At 45.8% G+C, this 15,982-nt stretch overlaps 1 protein-coding gene across 1 annotated transcript; it reads right to left on the bottom strand.

The window, feature by feature from the left end:
- Positions 1-1,039: 1,039 nt before the first annotated feature.
- On the bottom strand, positions 1,040-15,736 carry PCYB_132550 (hypothetical protein; the record flags this gene model as incomplete). The annotated part of the gene is made up of 7 exons (XM_004224279.1): positions 1,040-1,622; positions 1,923-2,215; positions 2,245-3,356; positions 3,507-4,344; positions 4,382-14,106; positions 14,320-14,373; positions 14,944-15,736. 3 exons carry the CDS (start codon positions 15,734-15,736, stop codon positions 4,382-4,384), a joined length of 10,572 nt encoding a protein of 3,523 aa, XP_004224327.1. The 3' UTR covers positions 1,040-1,622; positions 1,923-2,215; positions 2,245-3,356; positions 3,507-4,344.
- Positions 15,737-15,982: the final 246 nt, after the last annotated feature.

The raw sequence follows: 15,982 nt of genomic DNA, 5'->3' as shown, positions 1-15,982 counted from the left end.
TCTTAGTGTTCTTGCTTCGACGGCTTGGACCGCTTGTACTACTACTGCCTCCGCCGCTTCTTTCCCCCCCCACGACTGTTACTGCCACGCCGGCCAACGTTATTGTCACTGCTGTAGGGGGCACTGCCATTCATCATCCCGAAGGCATCACTGGGCTGGCTGCTTCGACGATCGCCCCCAGTACCACCATCATCAAACTGGTTGCTGTGCATTCGAAGGGAAGTCGCGTCTCCCTCTCACTCTCCCTGTCTCTGTCTCTCTCCATCGCACCCTCCCTGTCTCTCTCCCTCTGCCTCGCACTCCCCTCCTTCCGCCTGCTTCTCACATAACGAATTCCTTTTCAACACGCTCTTCCTCACCCCCTTGACGCTTCCACTCTGCATGCTGGACTCTTCTTCCTCATCGGAGAGGTAATCATCATCCGAATCCTCACCATCCTCGGAATTGGAATCGGACATGGATAGTACAGAAGCGGAATTGTCCACGTCGTCTCCACCTTCGGGGCTGTCTCCACCTTCCGGGTTGTCTCCACCTTCCGGATCGTCTTCATCTCCGGGATTATCCACCTCCTCCTGCTCCTCCACTTCTTCTTCTTCCACCTCCTGATGCTGCCGCTCCTCCTGCTGCTGCTCCTCCTCCACTTCTTCCTCCCCGTGCTCATCCCGCGTTATGTCCCTCTTGTGCTTTTCCTTTATCCAGGCATTTTTTATGTCCTCCCTTTTCTTCATTTGTCCTACAATTATCCGTGCCAGTTCTAAAAAGGATCTCAGTTTGGAAAATAATTTCATAGATGGCTTGACCTTCCTTCTCATCCTGGAATGTACCTCACAAAAAATTATGGTCCCCACAGAACAGTTAGATAACTTAGACATCTCCATATTCGTCACATTTGGATAAAATTTAAAAAAAGTGTAATCAAATTCAAAATAAAGTTTATGTATTTTAGCACAGGATATATGAAAATATTGATTGCAATTATTTTCTATACATTTTTGTGTATAGCCATATGTGAGGTTACAAATATAGCATACATTTTTATTTAAATGTTTTTTAATTTATCTTTAATAATAATTTTGTAATTATTTTTTTTTCTGTTGAAGTTGTAATAGTACAGATTGGTTGTTTTTTTATTTGAATATCCTACGTGTGTGGATGATGTTACTATTAGCCTCTTGTTGGTATCTCCCATCATGCTACTCGATTTACTGTAGGATAAAATTTCTTTTCCTTTTTTAAGTCTCCTTCCATATTTGTCTATTTTGTTTAGAATTATATTACTGTTTGTGGTAGCGTTGGGGCAGTGGAGAGTGTCCCCACATTGTGCGACGCCCATCAGGTTGCACGCCTCCGTTGGGTGTTCCTCCCGCTCCTGCTTAACCAAGTGGGCGCCACAGTGTTCTGCGTTTTGGAGCCCGTTTTGGAGCCCGTTTTGTAGCCCATTTTGTAGCCCATTTTGTAGCCCACTTTGCAACCCACTTTGCAGCCCACTTTGCAGCCCACTCTGCGATAGCGTCCTCACTCCATCCGTTCCCTTCTTCGCCACGTCAAAACTCAGCTGCTTTTTCACCTTCGCGTCGCCTTCTCCCCCACCGGGGTTGCCAATCCCGTTAGACTGCCTCACACTGCAGCTAAGGGGTGGCACAACCTCCCGTACCAAACAACTTGCTGCGTTCGTTTCCTCCTTCATTTGGATGGTTCCCCCGGCAGGCGCGCCCACTTCTACAGCTATTCCCTGTGGGGAGGTAAGCGGCGCGGAGTCGGGGGCGCTTGCGGATGCCCTAAGTGGGGCGACACTCCTCGGAACGGCAACAGCTGCGCTGGTCGCTACACTTGCCGCCGCATTGGTCGCCGCATTGGTCGCCACATTGGCCGCCGCGGCCACCGCACTCGCCGCCGCACTCGCCGCACCCGTCGCTGCGCACGCAGAACTAGCGATGTTCTTCCTAGCGGGGACCCTGCGGCCGTTCCTACCCTTGTTCACAGCGGGCCCGGCTGCATGGCGGTAAAGAAACTCTCCCAACAAACTCTGCTTCTCATCATAATCACACTCGTTATTCAAAACACAAATTTCGGTGTCTGATTTGAAGTCCTTCTCTTTCATCTCGGACACCTCGTCATAGTCGTGCATGGAAAAATTATCATAATTAAAAATCTGGTAGTATTCCTCCCCAATGTCTTGTATAATAATTTGAGGAGCATACAAAGCACACTGCATGTGCACAAATACAAAATCTTTTTCTGATTTCAAGAAGGCGTTTTTTTATTTTTATTTTTCTCTCCCTTATTGTAATCATTAACTCTGATTAATTTGATCGCACCTCCCCTTCGACTGCACAGTATGCAGTTCACATTTTCATAACTATAATTATTGGCACACAAATCACATACAAATAATTTCCTTTCTTCTATATCGTCCAAATCGGTTAGGCACTTCTCCTCCTCGCATCGGTACTTCCCATCTTCACTTAGTTGCAGAAACCTTTGGTTCTTTTTAAACTCCTTGAGTTTGTTCATAATTTCTGCGCTTTGAAAATATTCAGGGGTGTATAAACAATTCAGTACTTCATTTTTCATTAACTCCTTGAATACTGTGGACTTTTCTATTTCTTTGTCCCTGCTATTTTTTTTTTCAAACTGTGCATGTTCTTCCTTCGAGTGCTCCGCTGGCCCCTCACCTGGGGGGGCTTCGTCCCTTTGTGCTACACAATTTGGTGCGCCTCCTTCAGGCATGATGATACGATTGCTCACAGGGGGGAGGAGGTCCTGATTTACATTTTTGGAATTTTCTCCAGGGGGGTTAAGATGCCCTTCCAGAAGTTGCTCCTCCACGTGCTCACATTTTACTCCGCTGGGGTGATCCCTCCCTGTTTCTGTTAGTGCAGGAAGATCTGTCATCTCGTGGTGGGGGGCAATCATCCCATGGTGGGGAGCAACCATCCCATGGTGGGAGGCAATCATCCCATGGTGGGGGGCAATCACCCCATCGGTTAGGTCCTCCTTTTTCACAACTGAGGTAGCTACTCCTCCCAGCGACACATCACCATACGCGTAGTGTCCATTCTCCTCGTGAAGTATGTTCAACAGAGCCTCCTTCTTCTCCTTTACTTTCCCCAGCAAATTCTTCACCTTCTGCTGCTTTGTGTGCATTAAAAAGGTATGCGTCCTTTTATTCTTTCGATAAAAGTGATACTCCAAGAAGGTCGAGTCGACAAGGTAGCAGCTCTTATGCACACACATGTTGCAATACTTACAATACAGCAGCTTCTTCTTCTTATAGGATGTAAAGCAAACCAAGCAAATATCATTCTTTATATAATCAATCGATGGAAGGAGGAAAAAATTATACTGATAAGAATCTAAATAGTTAAAATTAAAAGCTAATACATCATACACATCTCCAGTCCCTCCTACAGCCCCTCCTCCTGCTGCAACCGCTGCAATCGCTGCAATCGCTGCTGGTCCACTGCCTACTCCTCCTGGGACACTACCCCCTTTTTTAATATTACTACAGTTATTTCTAATTTTGTACTTGACAGAATTCTTTTGCTTCCTCTCCTTTTTATTGCTTTCGTATATACTTGGATATAAATCCCGATTAAGGTACTTGGTCCTTCGCTTTATCATCTCATCGTAGATTCTAATGGCACCACATTTTCTTATGGAGTGGAAGATGCACTTTATGAAAAAGAATATGCGAGGGAAACAATAATCAACTTTGTTTTGAAATTTTAAAAATTTTTTATTTGAATTTTTGCATTTGATGTATAATCCACACATGTATGCACACAGCGGGTGAACATACTTGTCACATTTGATATGTTCACATTTGATGAATAATCCTTTGCTCTTCAAACAAATGTCGCACCGTACCTTCTCCTGTGCGTATCCGTTCAGTAGGTACGGGCTGCATGATAACAGTTTCGAGGGGAGGTTCTTCATATTCTTCTCTTTTTGCCTTCTCACCGATCCGTTTAATGTGGCCTCCTCATCGTGGTGACGACCCCTCTCTACATTCGTGGCATCATCCTGGCGGTGAAACAACGTCGAGTCGGATCGAGTGGAAGACGCCGTCAGGGTGGAGCACGAAGACTCGGAGGAGGAGTATCCATCCTGTGGGTAGCTCTCCCCATATTGTATTCGCACACTGTCCTTTTTTCCTTGCGATTGGTTCGCGTCTTTCCTATTGTCAAAGCCGCTTCTCGTGGACTCACCCCCCTCAAGGAGAAGCGCACGGCTATTGCTCTCCCCCTTGTCCTCACCGAGGGCACCTTTGGCCCCGTCTCCACCAGTCTCCAACCCGCCGTTCGCCACGCCGCTCATACCGCCGCTCATACCGCCGCTCATACCGCCCTGCTCCGAAAGCAAAGTAGCATTCACCTCGTTATTCATATCCCCCGTTGTAATTTTTTTTCTTTTTTTTCAAATTTTCAATCTGGCTAAAATTTTCACTTCCCCTCTTCTTCTTATCCTCCTTCTGCTCCAACGGGAACAAGTCACCAGCCTTAGCACCACCATTCATCGTATCCACATTTTTTTTACCACTATGGTTAGTACTGGAGATGTAACTTTTCGAAAAAATAGACCTTATCGATTTGTTTTTGTACCGATGTTCGATATCCACCTGTGGGTTAGGACCTCCACAATCAGCTGCTCCGCTAATCGTGTGTCCCTTAGAGGGGTCTGATAGAGAATTCCTTCCTCCCTCCCCCGTGTCTTCATTCTTTCCCAAATTTACAAAATCTGTTGACTTCTCTTCTCCGCAGTTTACTACTACATGTGGGGAGTTATTCACAGGTAAATTTATCACACTGGGATGAGATAGCGATTCGTTACATGGGTTCAGATCTATTAAGTTACTATTCCCAGTCACGCAGGGGAGGAGTCCATCCTCCTTTGTACCCTCCGCCAATCTCCTCTCCTTCGTGAGGTTGCTGCTCATCAAAAGCTTTCGCCTCTTCCTCTCCAAAGAAGACAAAATTTCCTGCGTCAAGGATAAATTATTTAGTTTCAGGAATTCTTCCATATTTTCTAAATTTACATTTGCATTGACGAGCAAGTCTGGGACACAGAACATGGCGCAGAAGGTGTGGACAAAAATGTCACTCCTAAGTTGGATGAACGCTCCTCCTCTTTCTATGCATATGTAACACTTGACATGATTATCAAATAGGTAGAGGTAATTGTTTCCTAAGGCCTTCTTTTCAAACTCGCATCTCTGACAGAGCCACTCGTTGGAACCGATGGGAGTGGTTGCCTGTGCGTACGTGGAACTACTTTCCTCCGTTTTTTTGGTCGAAATGTAGCAAAACTTGTGCACGTGCATGTAGCACCTTCCACAGCGCATCATCAGGTTACGGTTGCTCTTGATGTTTTTCTCGATAATGGCAATGTCCGTGCCGCTGCAGATGCTGTTGATTTTTTTCTCGCACCCACCGAGGGGGCCGTTAATCTGGGTCACGCCCATGCTGCCCAAACCGCTTCCCAAACCGCTTCCCAAACCGCTCCCTACAGCACCCTCCCGTGCGGGGGTCGCCTCCGGGGCGCCCTTCTCACCCCCGTTCTGTTCCGATGTCCCAGGGGTCACCTCCTCTCTCTTCGAGTTGGACCTACTTCTGCCCTGTCCCTGCTGCGTCTTATCCATGTTCTTGCTCTCACTCTTCACATCCACAGCCGAGTTCGAAATGGAGTTGTTCCTAGACACGTTCTGAACAGGCTCTCCCTGTTCACTAATCTGCGTGCTATTATAGTCATCATTAAAGCACACACAGCAGTAGGACAACACAGGGGTAATATTCAAATCGGCGTTATTTGAAAAGCCGCAAAAATTCTCCTCATTATTTATGAATAGGGCCTCTTCATCTTCAGTCTCTTCCACCCCTTCTGTGCGTCTACCACCTAGGGAGCACTCCCCATCCTCTCCATTTGCACATGACTTACTTTGCTTGTGAATTCTGTACTTAAGAAACATGCTGTACTCAAAGGGAGGTAATTTCTGCTTCTTATATTTTCCAGAAAATTTGTGTAAATCGAAAATGGTTTCAATTTTTACATTTTTGTACCCATCGGATTGTCCACCATCATGAAGCTTCATCCTACTATCACCACATCTAACATAATTCATGTTGTAAAAAAGGGAGTACCTTAATTGATTCCATCGTTCAAACATAAGATATCTATAAGTAATTTCGTCACTTCGATTAACATTTTCACTCATTTTTACAGGCATTTTATTTTCCTTGATGACCTTCCTAAGTAACATATTCGAGATGGAGCTCAGTCTCTTCTGAACGGTATTGAGATAAATCAGAAAACAAATTAAATTTTTGTCTACAAATTTGGAGTTTTTAATATAGCTTTCTATCAGTTTTTCCTCTTCGCATAGCAAATCGATTATGATGTCCTTATCGATTGGTATAACTTCGTTATCCAAGATTTCTTTATCCATTTCATCCAGCATTTCTTCATTGTTAATAAGATCTGTGAATTTTTTGCTATCTTCTAATTGCTCCTTTTTACATTCTCCGTTTTGTTTTCTCCAAATTGTTTTTTTACTTTCTCCATCTCTCATTTTATCTTCTTCTGATTTTATTTTATTTCTTCCTCCTTTTTTCCTGCCCCTCTTTTTTCCCTTCTTCCTTCCTCTCCTTTTCTTCCCCCTTCCGTCATCCAGGTCTAGCTCCGTGTCCAGTTCTGCCTCTCCGTCCGAGTCTCCGTCTGCATCTCTCTTTGCATCTATGCCTGCGTCTCTGTCTGCATCTCTGCCTGCGTCTCTACCTGCGTCCCTGTCCGCTTCCAACTCCTGGAAGCTCACCCCCCTCTTGGGCACACCCCTTTGGAGCGAGTTCCTCCTGTGCGCGCTTCTGACACTCCCGCTCCTGATGCTCCTGTTGCTCCCACTTCTGCCGCTTCGAATCACACCCACTTCGTTCGCCGTGCGCGCATCTTGCGCGATTGCCCCTCCACTTGGCACGTTCACCTCATCGGCCAAGGCGTTTCTCCCTTTTGCATTCGCCTCTTCCTCCACTTCGTTCTTCGTGGCAGGGTAAAACGAGCCAACCTGCTCGGGGGGCACTTCTACACTGCCGTTGGTTCCCTTCCCAATGGGTGCGCTATCTCTTTGGTGGGCCATCCCTTGTAGGTCACCCCCTTCATTCTGGATCGAGTCCACACACATCGGTGTCCCCTCCGGTTCTACCTTCACAAATGTGGTTGCTCCCAACTGCTCATTCTTTTCGCAGTTAACCAAGCCATACTCATTCGTACCATTCTTCGCGCACACCATGTGCGAGGCACCAGGAGGAGCGGTTAAATCTTTGCATGACTTACTGCTAGCCACTCCTGCCTTTCTCCTCCTCTTCACACCAATCGCACCCACGGGGGTCGTATCATTAGCGGATGTCGCCACCGCAGCCAACCCCCTCCTTCCACCTTTGTAAGAGAGTCTACGTCCTCCGCCCCTCTTTGCACCTTTACTCCCCTTCCCATACCTCTTTCTACCTCTAACGTTCCCAGTAGAGGAACCATTCACCGAATTCGAACTCGAATAAACATCGCAGTTGGATTCTGAACTTAGTTTCTTCTTAATGTTATTCTTTGAAAAGTGCCTATATTGCAAAATATATTTTTGCATTTTTAACAGCAAATAATATTTCTCGAAGATGCTGAAAAGGGAGGGGTTGTTGGACCATACGTAATTATCAATCAGGACCGAATTGGCAGCGTTGTATTTCTCACTATGCATATGGTTATTTCTTGCATGATCATAATTTTCTATCATTATTCCTGCGCCAGCTGCTGCTCCTGCTATTGAGCCAACTGCTGATCCTCCTACTGCTCCAACTGCTGCTCCCCCTCCAGCTGACCCAGTTATTCCTGACCCGACTTTTCCAAATTCCATTTTTTCAAGCTTCAAATTTGTACTCAAGAATTTGTTAAGGATGCTCATTTCTTTGTCTACTGAATGGTTGTTTATGGTTTCATTTGCGATAAGTTCTTCCTTCTTCGCAGCTGCATTTAAATCGAGACGGATGTACGTGTTTAACCGTTTCTTGTCGATTAGTGGGAATAGCGTTATGTCCTTCCTTAGCTTTTTTTTTTTGATCATATGGTCGTTGGGTTCGATACATAAATTCTTCACGTCATTTATAAGCTCATTAATGTCTCCATCATCTGTTCTTTTTGTTGTTTTGGCGAAGGGCAGGTAGGGGTATATCACTTCGCTCTTGGGGTGCTCCCTTTTGGCAAAGACGGAGGTACCATGCGGCGGGGGAAGAAGTTGCTCCCGCGCGAGGGGCCCCTGTCGTTGCTCCTGTTCCTGCTGCTGCTCCTGTTGGTGCGAGTGCTGGGCTGCCCCCCCTTCGCTCTTCAAAACAGGGGGGTCGCTTCCGCCGTTCACTTCTCCCCCTTTCACTTCTCCCTCTTCACTAAGGGCTACTACGCCTGCCTGCGGGTCATCCTTCGAGACGAACTCTGCACTAGAGTGGAGATCGCTCAGTAGGGCGTCCCCCCTACCGTGGTCCTTACCCTTAGTAGGTCCATCCTGAAGGAAGCTATCACTCCTGTCTCTGTTTTCTACCGCCTCACATTCGACATTCCCCACAGTTGGGTCACTTACGATGGCTCCACCGCCACTCTCATCGATAATCACTCCTACCGAGGTAGCCTCATCGACAGCCACCCCAACCGAGGTAGCCTCAGCTGGGAGATCCTCCCCCTTCCTGTCGGCCACCTTTGACAAGGAACAACCTGGGAAGAAGGTCATCCCTCTCGGAGTCTTAGTCACCCCATTCTTATACTTAATTTTGATGAAGTTCAATCGGTTCTTCAAAAAAACAAAATCGTAATAACTGAGCAATTTATAAAATTTAATTTTTACATTTTTATATTTTCTCATTTCATTCGTAATACATTTCTCCAAATTTATTTCCGATTCTTTCATTTTCTCAATTTCATTCAAATTGTACAAGTTGAAAAAATTATTTTTCATCTTCCTCAGAGTGTCTAGGTGATTAAATTCGAATGACACCCAGACAATTTTATCTCCAAAATCGATGATAGCATTAGTTTTGTATTTCAGATTCATCATTTTTTTTCTCTTGTTCAATTTGTTCTTTCTCCTTTCTTCTAATAATTTTTTTTTCACTCTGTTGATGGAAAGATTGGTACACTCCATTTTTGATGCTTGCATGAGATCTTCTCCACTCCTTCGCTGTGATTCCTTTTTCCTGACTTTCTTCTCTATGTAGAGGCTAATATCTCCGTGGTTCTCCATCGTACAATGGTCTACTGTACTATCGCTCTTATTTTTCATTTCTCCTTCACTCTTCTGTGGGGACTTCATCTTCGATTGGAAGAACCCAAAGGATAGCTTATTCACGAGTTGATTGATCCCACTATCTGGGTTCTCACTCGGATCTCTCAACCCGTTGGGCTTCTCTTCTCCACCATCATCTTTCCGTTTCTTCTGCTCGCATTTCTTCCCCGCTGCAGAATTTTCAACTTTCTTCTTCCCCCCCTCTGTACGAATGCTACTACCACCGCCTACATTAGCAGAATCGTCTTGATCGATTTTTTTTTTCTTTCTAAAATTTCCCGAGGAGAAAGAAAAAAGTGGTTTGTCTAGATTATCCCCCGATTCGTTCTTCGCTTCTATAACAGGGTGATCATCTCCCAATTGGGGAGCCAACCCTGCTTCTGCACTTTCCAACTCATCACTGTTGTTTATCTTTCCTACCATCTTCAACGTTGTACTGGGAAACCCTTTTCCCTTTCGTATTATCCTTCTCTTTTTTTTTTTCCTTCCCATGAGTAATTCTGTTCTCTTCCCTTTCCACGTCTTTCTACTGATCCGTTTCTTCTCCTTAACGCCATAATCCCAATCGAAGCGTCTCTTTTTCTGATGGCTCATTTTTTTCTTCAACATCTTCCTAATATTAAAACAAAGGTTCTGTTTGTACATGTCGATAAGTTCCAACAAATTTTCATTCAGCTGAACATTTACAAATTCGTTAATGGAATACGTCCTGTACCTTTTGGATAATATTTTTTCTATGAAATAGTTTTGGTACGCTGCATTTTTTATTTCACTCCCTCCCTTTTTGTTCGTCCCTGGGTTGTTCTCCTGTGTATGCCGGACGTTACCGATCCCGAAGTGGGCACCACCGTTTCTGTAGTCTGCCGCGCAGGCGCCTGTCTTATTTGGGGCAGGCGAGTCCTGCAAATTGGTGGAGGTGAAATTGTTGTCCGTGTGGGAAGATTTCTTGTCCGTGCAGGCAAAATTCAAGACCGTGTGGGCAAAGTTCCTCTCCGTGGTGGGAAACTTCCTATCGGTGAGCGCCGAGTCGAAGTTATGCAGCATGCAAATCTCGTCAAACTCTTTTTTTTTTTTTAATAACATTTCGAACAGGGAATTATTTCCCGCGCTGCGGGATACACTTTGAAAGAAGTTCGTCTTTGCCTTGCTCATAATTTCATCTTCACCGTTATCATCCCCCTTCTCGAGGTCCTTAGCTTTTGAGCTCCCCCCTCTGTTAAGCTTCGTCTTGCCGATCTGATGACCCACATTGGTCGCGGTCCCAGATGCTGCAGTAGGGGTTACTACTACTACCTCGGTGGAAGTCACTCCCCCTTCGTAGCAATCGCTTCCACTCCCATTAGCAAAAAGCATATCTCCTCCGCTAACACGATCAAGGGTGTTCTTGTAAAAATTTGAATGTGTAAAATTATTTTCATGCTTCAACTGGGAAATGTCAAAAAAACGTTCAATATTTAGAAAAATTTCCTCATACAATTGTGTATATGTATTATTTTTGAACGCGTTTTTATCATTCACTTTGATTGAGTTCAGCTTATTGAGTACGTCATTGTAATCATGAATGAAGGACCTAAAGTTAATGTTCAACAGGTCATTAAATCCTGGATCTGGGTTCTGATCCCAATCTGATTTGTCCTCAGTATCTGCATCTGACATGTTGTTCTTCTTCTCCTCATCTGTGTTGAGAAATTTTTCGTAATCTTTTTCTAATTTTATTTTTTTAAAAATGCTATCAAATTTACTCCAGTTAATTTTTACACTCCTTAAATTCTGGCTATTATTCAGTTCGTCATCTCTTCCATTCTTCAAATTGTTCTTGTTTTTTTTCTTGCTATTAAGGACTGTATTGTTTTTATTGCTACTCACACTTCCTACATCCTTCGTAGTTCCACATGCACTGCCATTCCCCACTCCGTTCATGTCCTCGTTCTGGTTGTGCACACTACCTCCACATGTACCGTTTCCTCCACTTCCATACGGATACAGCTGATTACTTTCTCCCTGAAGAAAATTCCCGCTCCTTAGCTTCTCATTCTCTAGCTGTACATTGCTCAGGTACATCTTGGCACTGTTCATGCTCCCATTCAGGTTCCCATTCACACTCCCATTCAGGTTCCCATTCATACTCCCATGCATCCCCCCATTCATCCCCCCATTCATGTGCATGTTACCCATGTTCGCCTGATGAACCTCCAAATGGTGCAGTTGGTCACTCCTCATGTTCGCCTGCTCAAAGGGGTAGCTACTCTCCATCTTCACACCTTTCATATTTTTATTTACAAAACTGTTGCCACTTAGATAGTTGATCATTCCGGGGTGGTTCCCCATTTCGTTCATCTCTCTGTTCATCATCATCATCATCATGCCGACGCTGCCATTGCCTCCTCCACCGTTGCTGTTGGGGGGCATCTTATTCATGGCGTATCTCTCTCCTGCAAATTTCATGGCGCTTCCATTGCTGCACATGGGGGGGCTATTCATAGGAGGGAAGCTACCGTGTGCTCCCAGTCCCATGTTCATACTGACCAAGTTGTCATTCATGATGCCGATCATATAACTGTTATTATTCCTCATCTCGTTTTTCATCATCTCGTTTTTCATCATCTCGTTTTTCATCATCTCGTTTTTCATCATCTCGTTCTTCATCATCTCGTTCTTCATCATCTCGTTCTTCATCATGTCGCTCTTCATCATGTCGCCCTTCATCATGTCGCCCTTCATCGCGCCACTTTGACCCGCCTTGTTGCTTCCCATCAGGGTGTCCCTCAAAAGACTGTTGCTCCTATACACACTGCTGTTCATGAGTGTGTCCTTCATTTTGCCATTGTTCATTCCATCGGGCGCATTTGCACTCATCATATTTTTTGTCACAGAATTTCGACCCATGTTGGGGCTCACGTAGATAGCCATTTGGTTCATCATATGGTTGTTCATGCTCAAACTTCCATTTCCGCTTTGGGCTTTCTTGCCGTTGCTCAACTTGTTCATGCTTACTGCAGTGGTGAGTGCTTTGTTCGAGTGACCGCTCGTCTGACTCATCAGTGGCCCGCCCGTCTGACTCATCAGCGATCCGCTCGTCTGACTCATCAATGACCCGTTCGTTTGACTCACCGCATGTCCGCCCATCTGGTTAGCCATGTGGCCATTCCCCGGACTATGCATATGCCCATTCATGTGCGCCCCCGGCTTTACACCCGGCAGACCCCCCAATTGGCTATTCAGCGAACTTTTGCTCATTTTGTTGCCTCCCTGGTGTAGATTCACGTGCGCCTTCTTATGATTGCTGCCACTTGCACTCGAGCCCTCCATATGCATGTTGGCGCTGCTGCTTACTGAACTAGTCAGGCTATTCGCCACGTTTCCGACGTGGTTGTTCGAGGGGTGCGCAAAGCTGTTGTTACCTCCGTTGTTCATTCCACTGTGCACCCCGCATCCTACTCCCATCTGACCATTCACGTGGAAACTCACCTTGTTCCCCACGTGCCCATTCGTTACGCTTCCCTTTTGCTGGTTAAAGTGCATCCCGTAGTTACCCATGTTATTACCTACGCCGCTGTTTAGGCCTCCGTTCACGCCGCTGCTCACGCCGCTGTTCGCCAGGTGTGGACTGAGGGGGGTGGTCATCATTCGGTTCACCTGACTGCAGCTGTTTTTCATCACGCTGTTTCGGAAGCCGCTGTTCATGTGGTTCATCTGACCCTGCACCGAGCTGCTAGCCTGGCCGCTGCTATTCGCGTGGTTACCCAGTGAGCCGTTCATCGACCCTCCCGCCCCGCTGTTCATACTCAGTCCAACGGGGCCGTTAGAGTTGCCATAAGGAGGCACGTACGGCATGCTCCCGCGGTTACTCAAGTACAGGTTAAAATTCCCGTTGTGCATCTGACCGACCGCATTGCAGCCTCCGTTCCCGCCTACGTTACCCCCTACGTGGCCGCCAACATGACCCCCAACATGACCCCCAACGTGACCCCCAACATGACCGCCCATCGGGGCGCCCATCGGGCCGCCCATCTGATAGTTCGCATCGCCACCCATCCTACTGGGGTACCCGCCCCCCGACTTCATATTTAGCTTACCCATACCGTCATGCATAATTTTATCTGACATGTGGCTATTATAAAGGAAGGACCCTGAGCCATTGTTGTGCATGCCTCCCATACTGTTCACACCACCAACGCTATTCATCCCTCCAAAAGTGGCAAACTGTTTCACGTTACGCACACTTCCGTAGTTCCCTCCAGCCATGTTACTCTCTTCCTGCGTATCGCTTAAGGTATCTATTTTTTTTCTCCCTTTCCTTCCACTAGCGGCTTTATTAATATTCCTACTTTTGTCATTTAATTTTTTTTTCCGTTTCTTTTTTGTCTTCCCATTTTGATTTTCCATCAAAGCATTCTCATCCTCTTCTTCTTCCTCCTCCTCTTCTGGGAAACCTCCTCTCTGCTCTTCATTGTTGTCATTTCCATCTCGATCATCCCTATCTCCTTTATCACCTCCTTGGTTACCATTGCCACTACAGTTATTATTAGCTTCTTGATGATTATTTCCACCTTCATTAGAGTTTCCTCTTCTAGGACGACCACCACCATCTGCATAATCGTTGTTATTACCACCCCATTCGCTATCTCCTACTTGATTGCTACACATGTGGGGGTCTCTTCTACTGAAGTTATACTTCCACTGATGGTCACCAGCCGTTCGAGGTTTACCTACGATCGACAGTAACATCGGGGGTACTGCTTTCTCGCCGCATTCATCCTCATCCGAGGAAACACAAAATATAGTGCTCATTGCTGCATTATAGAAAAAGGGGGCAATCATCATAGGTGTGTAATAATACAAACATTGCAATAAATTGGTGGCAGCATAATCAATGTCCGTTTTTCTGCCCCTTTTTCTGCCCATCTTTCTGCCCATCTTTCTTCCCATTTTTCTTCCCATCTTCCTGCCCATCTTTCTGCCCATCTTTCTGCCCATCTTTCTGCCCATCTTTCTGCCAAACTTACCTGCACCGTTCAGGTAGAAAATGCGTGGTCCACGAAAATCTGCTTTGAAATATTCTTCCAATAAATGGACAAAACGGGAAGAAACTACGCAGGTGGGCACTCTAGTTGATGCCCCCTTGTTCGAAAAAAACATGCTTAACATTGCATCGCCTTCCTCATTCAAAATCGCTATCATGGAGGCACATAAACGGACGGACATCACATGAATTACAAAAAAAAGGGAAATTATCGACTCGGCCAAGGTGCGATGGGTGGCCATCGTGAGGCGGGTCACTATCATGAGGCGGGTCGCTATCATGAGGCGGGTCGCTATCATGAGGCGAATCGCTAACTCGGGGCGGGTCACCAATACGCTGAATCCCACCTCTCTTGTAAAACCTAACACGCCTGTGCACAACTGAGCGACACGTAAAATTAACACACGCTGAAATTCATAACGGGAGCTAAACTCCCCAAGGGGGATGCACACACAGCATAAACGATAAGTAAAACAATTGCACGTTTCACTTATTCCTTCATTACTGCATGGAGAAAAATAACCATTCGAGCTACTCATCAATGGGCAAAATGGAAAAGCGGCGTGGCCACTTGGGCGGTGTCTGCTCCTGCGGTCTTCGCTTCTACCCCCGACATGAACCATCGGGAGACACGCCGCAAACATCAAGCAGTCGTCCCTCTCCCAGGGCACATTCGATGCGTTACAAAGCGGAAAAAAGATACACGCGGGCTGTTTAATTCCTTCCTCTTTAATTCCTTGCTGCTTAATTCTTTCTCTCGGCATATCAACTAGGGTAACCTTCTCTCCGCCAGAACGCTCCCCCCCAACATGCACTCCTAGCAGTGACTTGTTTTCTTCCGCTTTCAAATTATCAGATGGTGAATTCTCCACTAAAGGGCAACCAACCTTGCATATGCCACTTTCCTTTTTCGACAAGGTACGACTTGAGAGTGATCTAAGGGAGCTTCTACTATGGGCAGAAATTACCTGACCCGTTGTGCAATCCTTAAGCGATATATTTAATACGTTACATTTGTGGGTAGACATGCATCTCTGCGCTGGGTTCGTCTCTTCACTGCACTTCCTTTGTCTGATGATTAGAGGTGCCCGCTTCGCCAATAGGGATGCCACCAACTGGGTGCAAAATTGGGCATACATGAGAACCTCCCTGATAGCAATTGCTACAGAGCCTACAATGACACCCATTAGGACTGCCATTCGTGCCACCTTCGTGATGGCAACTTGGAACACCAATTTGACTACATCATAGATTGTTCCTTCGATTATCAACCCCATGATGGCTACTACTCTGCTGGCTGCAAACCGATTAATAACATGGAAACACAAAAGGGGGGTCCTTTCCAAGTGGCTCTTACCACTGCAGCAGTTGGCTTGGCCTTTCCCGCCGATGTTACTCATTTTACCGTTCCCTATAGTTACAAATAATTTTTTATTACCTCCTACCTTTCCGAAGCTCGAAAAAGGAAAAACAAAAGGTACATTCCGATACTCCTTTGCTGTGAAAATTAGTGCTTCACTTTTGAGTGTAATTTGTGGAGCTTTCCCCTTGACGTGGAAAAGTCGTGAACGTAAAAGGGTCACTCCATCATTTGTGTTAGCTCTAGCTGCACTTATATCGTTGCTATCCACGTGGGAATATAACAC

Source organism: Plasmodium cynomolgi, chromosome 13 (genome assembly GCF_000321355.1).
Source record: "Plasmodium cynomolgi strain B DNA, chromosome 13, whole genome shotgun sequence".
NCBI classification, from domain to species: Eukaryota; Apicomplexa; class Aconoidasida; order Haemosporida; family Plasmodiidae; genus Plasmodium; species Plasmodium cynomolgi.
Note: the sequence above shows the minus strand (reverse complement) of the source record. Positions and strands in the feature narration are given on the sequence as shown.